At 39.1% G+C, this 10188-nt stretch overlaps 1 protein-coding gene across 1 annotated transcript in view; it reads right to left on the minus strand.

Moving 5' to 3' along the window:
- Positions 1 to 10120, minus strand: part of LOC306982207 (muscleblind-like protein 2a) — a 71194-nt gene extending 61074 nt beyond the window's left edge. Inside the window, 1 exon segment of the mRNA XM_079582067.1 lies at positions 9648 to 10120. Coding sequence (XP_079438193.1) covers positions 9648 to 9821 — 174 coding nt within the window. The 5' untranslated portion in view covers positions 9822 to 10120.
- Positions 10121 to 10188: the final 68 nt, after the last annotated feature.

Raw genomic sequence — 10188 nt, forward strand, 5'->3', positions numbered from 1 at the left:
CATGTTTAAAAAACCCTGATCTGAATGGACATTTTTTCTTGCATTGGTGTCGTTTGTCTTTTTTTCTCTTTCATCGCTTTTTTGTCGCATTTTTGTTGAGTTTTTGTCACTTTTTTTGCTCTTTTATGGCTTTTTGGTGGCTGTTTTTTGTCATATCTTTGTTGAGTTTTCATCCTCGTTTTTGTCACTATTTTGAACCTTTTTTTCCCCAAGTAGCTTTAGATTTGGGTAAAGCCAAACTGGAGAAAATGTGCTCGGTTCAGGAGGGGGTTCATATGCAGCTCATGCAGTAAAAGTCGTCATTATTTAGAAGAAATGTATCTTTAAAAACAATATAAATCTGTTCAGTGCGGTTCTAGGCCTGGAAGCAGAAGCGTTCTGGTTCTGGTTCTGGTTCAGGTTCTGGTTCTGGTTCTGGTTCAGGTTCAGGTTCAGGTTCTGGTTCAGGTTCTGGTTCTGGTTCAGGTTCAGGTTCAGGTTCAGGTTCAGGTTCTGGTTCTGGTTCTGGTTCTGGTTCTGGTTCTGGCTCTGGCTCTGGCTCTGGCTCTGGCTCTGGCTCTGGCTCTGGTTCAGGTTCTGGTTCTGGCTCTGGCTCTGGTTCTGGTTCTGGTTCAGGTTCTGGTTCTGGTTCTGGCTCTGGTCCCCCCTCCCCCTGCGCTGGAACAGAGAGGCGGCTGTTCCTTCACTGGGGAAGTGTTTCACACCATTACTCCGGGATCGTCTTCCACCTGATCCCGGGACTTTGGCTCCACATCAGAGGAGACTTTGACAAACGTAAGCACCTGAAGTGGCCCATCAGCGCAGGTTTGAGTCCGCGTGAAATATACGGAGCATTAGCGGCTGTTTTAGTTGTTTATACAGGAGCAAGTCAGAGTGAAGGCTTTTAAAGGTGAGGCGCTGCAGGGGAATAGTGAACATTTAACCTCTTAACTCCCGCCTGAACCGAGAGGATCTTTTTCCTCACATCATCAGATTTTTTTTCCATCATTTTTTTGTTGGGTATTCAACTCATTTTTGTAACTTTTTTGTCATTTTTTTGTCATTTTTTGTCACATTTTTGTCATTTTTTCGGCAGTTTTTTATCAATTTTTTGTCATTTTTTGTCAATTTTTTATTAATTTTTTGTTACATTTTTGTCATTTTTTTTGGTCACATTTTTATAATTTTTCGTCAATTTTTCGTCAATTTTTTGTCAATGTTTTCTTACTTTTTTGTCACATTTCCATCATTGTTTTCGTCTCAGTTTTGTTGATATTTTCACACCTTATTTCCAGAAGCTTTTGGACTGGGGTAAAGCCAAACTGGAGAAAATGCGCTCGGGTCAGGTGGGAGTTAAGGGGTTAATAGACTACACTTTATTGATCAGACTCTGGAGAAACGAGGAACATTCCCCTTTTCACCCAGAGAAAGACGCTTTTAACCTCTTAACCCCCACCTGAACCAAGCACATTTTCTCCAGTTTGGCTTTACCCAAATCTTAAAGCTTCTTGAAAAAAAAAAACTAATGAAAATAGCGAGGAAAACGAGGATGACAAGGCAACAAGAAAAGCAACAATAACACAATAAAAAAGCAACAAAAAACATGACTTAAGAGCTAGAAAAAGCCACAAAAGAGCCACAAAAATCATGACCAAAATGCAACAAAAAAGCCACAAAAAAGCAATGAAAAAATTATGAACAGCGACAAAAACACAACAACAAAAAGCAATAAAAAAAGAGGCAAAAACGCTAAAAAAATGTGATTAAAAACGTGGCGATTACGCATCAAAAAAGATCAGTTTTGTAGGTCTTAGCTTTCAAATGAGGTGTTACACGGGCCAAACCCTCCAGTCAAGAAGCTTTAAGTAAAAAAAAAAGGTACAGGAGACAATGGGCTTTGTTAAAGTGGGCAGTAAGAGGTTAAGAAAGTCTCTTGGTATTGTTAAATATCGGATATCGGCAGTATCGGTATCAGAAGCTGCTAAGAGACTGCCTTGTCCTAAAAGCTGTCGTGTCTTGAGATCTTTCTGACTTTGTGGACTACATTGGTTGAACTGGGCCGGCTCTCCCGGGTCCCGCTGTCCTACATAAGCTTTCCCGTGACTGGAAGGGTGTTCCAGATTTCCCAGCGCGGCTCGGGGCTCCTGAACGCACCGGGTCATGTGACGGCCCTGACACCGCGTCATGTGACGGCCACGTATCGATCCCAATTGGACTCAGCTGTTTGTGCTCAGACCGGGGTCAAGTTCAAACGCAGCCGCAACTCAGAGAGAATGACACAGATATCGACTCTGGAGCTCGTGGACTCGCAGTTTATGAAGCTCGAACTCGTTTCTGGCTCTCGTAATCTGCACCACCAGACTAATCAATCAAAATTAGTTTAGTGCAGGGTCAAAAAAGTGCCCTAATCCATGCACACCCAGTTCAGTTTTACCCAAATCCAAAAAATTCTCGACTAGAGAGTTTGCAGCCTATAGGCCAGGGTAACGCCTCATTTGAAAGCTAAGACCTACAAAACATTTTTTTGGCTTTTTTTTTCCAGTTTGTTTTGTTTTTTTGGTCATATTTTTGTATTTTCTTAGTTGTTTTTTGTTACTTTTTTTCAATGTTTTTTTAATATATTTTTGGTTGTTTTTGTCATATTTTTTCACGTCTTTTTTGTCATGTCTTTGCTTTTTCTTTGTTGATTTTTTTGGTCTTTTTTGGTCATGTTTTCTTAATTTTTTGTAGTCTTTTTGTTGGGTTTTTTTTGTCATTTTTTAACTTTTTTTTATGTTTTTTGTTGTCGTTTTGTTGCTTTATTTTTGACCGTTTTTTCTAAAATTTTCAGTCACATTTTTGTATTTTCTTAGTTGTTTTTTAGTTGATTTTTGTTGTGTTTTTGTCATATTTTTGTCATTTTTTTTAAACGTCTTTTTTGTCATGTCTTTGCTTTTTCTTTGTTGTTTTTTTTTCTTTTTTGGTCGTGTTTTTCTTCATTTTTTTGTAGTCTTTTTGTTGGGTTTTTTGTCATTTTTAAACTTTTTTTGAATGTTTTTTGTTGTCGTTTTGTTGTCATATTTTTGACAGCTTTTTCTACATTTTTTGTCACGATTTTGTTTTTTCTTCTTTCTCATTTTTTGGGCTTTTTTGTCTTTTATTTGACTTTTTTTTGCAGTTTTCATTCACATTTCCGTACCTTTTTTTGTTCCTTTTTTGAAGCATTTTTGTTCTGTTTTTTTTATTGTGTTATTCTTGCTTTTCGCTGTGTTTTCGTCCCTATTTTGACTCTTTTTTTTCCCAAGAAGCTTTTAGATTCAGGTAATGCCAAACTGCAGAAAATGTGCTCGGTCCAGGAGGGAGTTAAGAGCTTAAACAAGAATTCAAATGTTGGTTCGTTCTTAGCGAATTAAAGCTCTATGGTTAATCAGAATCTTTGCACATTATGGCCTCATTATAAAACCTAAATGTATTTTTGGTTTGTTTCCTTTTGTTTGCCGCCCGTATGTCTTTTGTCAGTGAAACCCAGCACCGCCTCGCCGTAAACTCTGCAGCACCTGAATTTCTGCTTGTTCTTAAAAATCCTCCGCTCTCCGCAGTTCCCCGCGTTATGCTCCACTTTCTCAGGGCCATTTATCATTGTCACTGATATTTTGTTTATTTTATCCCCGCTGCGCAGCCGGAGAATGAATAGTAAGCTTCTTCGTGCTGTTTTTTCCCCCCAATATATACACGAGAGTGAACTTTTGCCTTTTTGTTGACTGCAGCTGCTTTGATTAATCAGCCGTGTGCCCTATTTAGATGAAATGTGCTGGTTATGAGGGTAGAGAACGGAAAACAGCGATGTAGTTATTTGATTTGTGACCAGGAGCTCACCAGGGTTTCTTGAAATGATCTAGGTTACACATAATAGAGTAGGGCAATTATTTTTGTCGTTTTTTCACATCTTTTTTTTTTTTTTTTGCCCAAAGTTTGCCCCATTTTCCTGATTTTTTTAACACGTGTTTTCTCATTTTTACCCACATTTTTTCTTATTCTCACATTTTTTTGTGCTCATTTTTATTACTAATATTTTCCCTATTTTCTGCCTTTTTTCTGAATTTTGTACCCAATTTTCCCAAAAAAAAAATTGCCGAATGTTTTCCCCATTTTCCAGATTTTTTTTTACACGTGTTTTCTCATTTTTGCCATTTTTTCTCATTCTTCCATTTTTCACCCTAATTTGTGCTCATTTTTCTTACTAATATTTTCCCTATTTCTTCCAGTTTTTTCTCCCTTTTTTCCTCTATTTTTCCAAAACATTTTGCCCAATGTTTGCCCCATTTCCCTGTTTTACACACTACACATGTTTTCTCATTTTTGCCCAATTTTTTTCTTATTTTCAATTTTTTTTTTCCCTAATTTGTGCTCATTTTTATTAGTAATATTATTCCTATTTCCTCCAATTTTTCGATTTTTTTTTACCCAATTTTCCCACCTTTTTTTTCTCCTATTTTTCCTTTTTTTTTGCATATTGTTTGCCCCATTTTTCCCAATGTATGTCTCACTTTTGCCCCCATTTTTTCACGTTTTCCCATTTTTCCCGCCTGATTTTTATTACTAATATTGTCCCAATTTCCTCCCATTGTTTCCCCTTTTTTCTCTAGTATTCCAATTTTTTTGCCACATTTTTTTTTCTCATTTTCACCCTCTAATTTTTATTACTAATATTTTCCCTATTTCCATTTTTCTGAATTTTTTACCCAATTTTTCCCTCATTTTTCTCTATTTTTCCCATTTTTTTTTGCTGAACGTTTGCCCCGTTTTCTTTACACGTGTTTTCTCATTTTAGCCCAAATGTTTTCTTATTTTCAATTTTTTCCCCCCCTAGTTTGTGCTCATTTCTATTACTAATATTATTCCTATTTTCTCAAATTTTGAATTTTTTTCACCCAATTTAACCTCCTTCTTTTCTCTATTTTTCTATTTTTGTTTGCATAATGTTTGCCTAATTTTCCCCAATTTATTTCCCACTTTTGCCCCAATTTTTTATTGTTTTCCCATTTTTCCCACCTAATTTTTATTACTAATGTTTTCACTAATTCCTCCCATTGTTTCCCCTTTTTTTTTCTCTTGAATTCCAATTTGTTCAACTTTTTTTTTTGCTTTTTTTGCCACATTTTCCCCATTTTTTCCTTTTTTTTCCTCACATTTGCTCTCAACTTCTTCTCATTTTCACATTTTCACCCTCTAATTTTTACTACTAATATTTTCCCTATTTCCTCCCATGTTTCCTCAATATTCTCTCAAAACTATTCCCCCTTTTTCACACATTTCTTCACACTGGAGGTGAATTGCAGATCATCCACACATTACTGTTGTATTTCCTGGTTCTGGACGACACATATCTTAGTATCGGTATCGGCCCATAAACCCTGGGCGCTCGGCCTGGTGGGAGCGCGTTGCGTGCGTACGATGCGCTTCGCTGTAAAAATGATTGATCTGTGCAGGCCGGCGGACCATAAACAAAAGCGGGGCGTGTTTCGACAGCTGAGGCGTCCCCCCCGAAATAGAAACTGTGAAATGACTTAAGGCGATCAGATGTTGCTCGCTAAGTTTCGATGATTGACAAGCTTTGGCAGAAACGACACGTGAGAGTTCAGCAATATATGTTCCCACATCTGGATTCAGCTCGGAGCATTTCCTTTAAGGCTTGCTGCTTCATTTTGAATGAAATAAAGTGGGAATGATTTAAGTGATAGTCTGCAAGTTTAATAGATTGTGTTTGAGAATAGACTTTAAAACAGCACCAAAGCCCATCTCTGACATGTTACAGCCGTATGAACCATCTAAGGTCATGAGAACTTCAGGGAGGGGTCTCCTGGTGGATCCCCGAGTCAGGACTAAACACGCTGAGGCTAAAGCTCAAAGTCTTCATGAGGATGTGAGACAGGCCTCGACTCTAATGTTCAAACCCAGGCTGAAAACAGTTCTTTGTGCTGCATGACACTGAAAGTATTTAACCTCTAACGACCCCTCGTCTGAACTGAGCGCATTGTCTCTGGTTCGGCTTTGCCCAAATCTAAAAGCTTCTTGACTGGAGAGTAACAGTGTAATGCTCCATTTGAAAACCAAGAACTACAAAAGTGATCGGAACATTTTAGTCATGATGTCGCCGCATTTTTGTCTCTCATTTTTCTTGCTTTTTCGTCACGTTTTCGTCACTTTTTGTGGCTTTTTGATGCTTTTTCATCCTAGTTTTCTCCTATTTTGATGCTTTTATTCTAAGCTTTTAGATTTGGTTATTGCCAAAGTGGAGAAAATTTGCTCAGTTCAAGTGGGGGTTAAGAGGTTAATCTGCACTCTTTGCTTTTTACTGTAATTAATAACCTCTTAATCGCCGCCTTGGAGCATTTTGTCCAGTTCAGCTTTACCCAAATCTAAAAGCTTCTTGACTGGAGCTTAAAATGTCAGTAAAACGCCTCATTTGAAAGCTAAGACCTACAAAACTGATTGAAATGGATCTTTTTCCTCACGTTGCTGCCAAGTTGTCTCTTTTTCAACATTTTTGCCATTGTATTAAAACCGCTTTTTCATCATTTCTGAATCTTTTTCTCATGTCACTAGCCAGAAAGCTACTCAGAAATCCGACAAAAAAACGATTATATTCCATTAACTTCCACCGTACATGAGAGAAAGATGATAAATCCAGTTGTGTTTTGGTAAATGCTCTCATTCTGGCGGGACACGAGCCACACAACGACAGCCGGACATCCCCGAACCCCCGGGCTCCAAAGTTCAGAGTTCAAAAGCGAGCGTTGCTAATTCGAGGTGACAGCAAACACCCGGCGCTAACGCTTTACATCACGGGGCTAAATCGGTCGCAACGAGGTGTCATCCTGTCCGGCCGGTTTTAAATCATAGGAGGAAAGATAACGACTAACGGGGGATAAGGGGCTACGATGTGATAGCGGACTCGTTTTCTTACATTTCTGTGACACGGGAAGCTGTGAAATGTGCTCATGAAGAATTGGGATGCTGAATACGGGCCACAGCTAACATTTTAATCTGGGTATAGCACCTTTAACCGCTTAACTCCCACCTGAACCGAGCACATTTTCTCCAGTTTGGCTTTACCCCCAGTCCAAAAGCTTCTGGAAAAAAGCTGTGAAAATAGCAACAAAACTGAGACGAAAACAATGATGGAAAAGTGACAAAAAAGTGACAAAAAAATGACAAAAATGTGACAAAAATTTGATAAAAATTTGACCCAAAAAATGACAAAAAAATTGACTAAAAATGATAAAAATGTGACAAAAAAATGACAAAAAAAAATGACAAAAAATTGTCAAAAACTGACAAAAAATAGATTAAAAAAATGACAAAAACTGATTAAAAAAAATGACACAAATTTGATAAAAATGTGACAAAAAAAATAACAAAAAATTGACAAAAAATTGACAAAAAAATGACTAAAAAGTTACAAAAATGAGTTAAATACCCAAGAATAAAATGATGGAAAAAAATCTGATGAAGTGAGGAAAAAGATCCTCTCGGTTCAGGCGGGAGTTAAGAGGTTAAAGCATAAAAAGTAGCTAAGTGCTTTGCCAAAAACGCTAACGAATGATTAGCAACTGATAGACAAGATACTGACTGTAATGCATTAACTACAGATGCACCGATCCAGCTTCTTTACTTCCGATACCGATACTGGGGGTTTGAGAATCTGGAAGGTCCTCTTTACTTCATTTTAAGATCAGTAGTCGTCTTTTTTCTTCACAATGCTACAGATCAATTATTAGTTATAGTCTATCTAGTAATAAACTAATGGAAAAACATTTAACAAGGATCGTACAAGAACAAGAAACTAATTCAGCGATTCACCAGGTTCTGCAAAATGAGACTCGACATACTCACATTCATTTACATTTAGTCGGTGAAAGTTGTGTATTTATAGCAGTTCGAGCCAAAACTGGTACCGGTTCAGTATCGGATAGTTGTAGCCTTTACCCTCAGCACCCTGGGTTCCCACGGCCATGGATACTGATCAGTTTCTGCTGATTTAAGTCCATGGAAAGCCGTGTGTGTGGTCCTGACTGCCCTGCGTTACCATGGAGATCAGCCTCATACCTCACTTTTAAAAAATCAATAGTGAAATACACGCGCCTTTCAGTTTCGTGACTTCTGTGGGCGTGGCCGCCATTTTGGAGACTGCTGGCTGGTGAGCATCACATCAAACTCCACTGACTGAAGTCAAGATCCTACATCCATAAATAGCCGCGCATGCAGATGAGCAGAGAGATACTTAAAAAAAGAAAACATTGGATTGTATCCTTACAAACTGCCTGGAGAGTTACTGACACGGCTTAAAAGCAGCAAAGCCGCCCCGGAAAACATGAACACAACCTTAGGGTGACCAGATGTCCCAGTTTACCGGGACAGTCCCAGTTTTAAAGCCTCTGTCCCATGTCTCCGAGGATTTCTCCAAAACCAATGATCTGTCCCAGTTTTTCACCAGTGCTAGAAGCAGTGTTTTTGTTTTTTACGCTTCAGTAGTGAATGAAACAATACTTAAGCTCAAAATCTATGGTCCATTTAATTGACATTGGACTTTAAAGCAACACTAAATAACTTGTATACCTTAATAAATCCTTTCCATAGTGCCTCTGGCCCCAATACACACTAAAAGAATCACGAAGACGAAGCTAACAGGCTAACAGGCAAAGCTAACTGCCGGCTAGCGCCACTTAAACAGTATTTACAGCCAAGTTTGAGTGAAAAAAAACATCTCCTTTGTGTAATTGGATGAACAATATCCCTTTGTCTTTTCTGTCAGCGTAGTATTTACTCTCACAGACAATTAATGAGTAAAAAAACGCAACTTGCTACGACACCTGCAGTGGCGCTTATGGCCTCTAGGGGCATGAGTTACTTAGTACTGCAACAAACAATTTTAAGTCACTTTTAGCTCCTGACACAAACTCCCGTCGAGTCCCGGTTTATAATGTGGTTGATCTGGTCTCCCTAATCCAGTGTTTTTCAACCTTTGTTGAGCCAAGGCACATTTTTTTCATTGAAATAATCACGAGGCACCACCAGCAGAAAATGCTCTCATCAAAGTGTCTTGACTAGGAACACCGTATAGTCTCACTAGCCACAATGCCTCAATACATCACTAATTCTCTTGTCTCAAAGAAATTAACTACCTGACATGGAAGAGTATAATATGGCTACTCTGCCGATCACTAGACAGCACAAACACTCGAAAAGTGGTTGAAAAACACTGCCCGAATCAACCAATTGTGACTTCCTGTTTCAATCCAGCACGCCAAAATAAAAGCACCATCTTATTCATTAGTTCAGCTTTCCTCTGTCTAACTATTATCAGGCAAAACACTTAGAATGTGTGTATTTAATTATATTCTTGTAAAGTTCCAAGTACCTGTTGAATTAATCAATGAGACGAGCTGTGTGCTTTTATTTTGGCGTTCTGGATCGAAACAGGAAGTCAGCTATTGAGCGGCGTTGTTGTTCTAACCCACCCCATAGAGGAGAGGAGGAGAGGCTAAATGCTAACAAACGTGACTGAGCGCACACGTGAAGTCCAGACAGGTACGCATCAACTCGTCTAAGCTCAGGTAAGAACACATCTCAGTCTGGAAAAACGGCATCCTGTTCCTTTAAACCCTGTGTGACATCATCAGCCTTACCTTTAGCGAGTCGAAGCAGGCGATGACCCGGCCGTTGTCCACCGTGCAGCTCTTGGGCGGATGTGCGAACTTGCACTCCTCGTCGCTCCTCGAACACGTGCCTCTCTGGAACTGCCGGCACACCTCCAGCGTCAGCCATTTTGTGTCCCGTATCGAGGCGATGTTCAGAGCCATGGCGTCCTTTTTTCGTCGATAAAGGTTTATTTTAAAACAATTAAAAAGCGCAGAAGCTAAAAACGACGGGGCACGTAGCCTAAAGAGTCCAGGTTGGAAATGTCCGGGGATGTCGGATGCATGGGAGTCCGTCGGCGAATGGTTGATAAAATCTCTATCCGAAATGTAAATCTAAAAAAGGCATTGCTTGGGTTTGAGAGGAGAGTAGCGGCCCGGCAGTCTTGCCCCCAAAACGTCCCCTTGAAAGAGCGACGATACCTGGATGCAAAGCTATTTTAAGATTGCAAATGGCTTTCTTTTGTTCCTTGTTCAAATAAAACCTCCAGCGAGAAGACAGGAGAAAACAGGTCCTAAAAAAAAAAAAAAT

Source organism: Gobius niger (genome assembly GCF_951799975.1).
Source record: "Gobius niger genome assembly, chromosome: 23".
Classification (NCBI taxonomy): domain Eukaryota; kingdom Metazoa; phylum Chordata; class Actinopteri; order Gobiiformes; family Gobiidae; genus Gobius; species Gobius niger.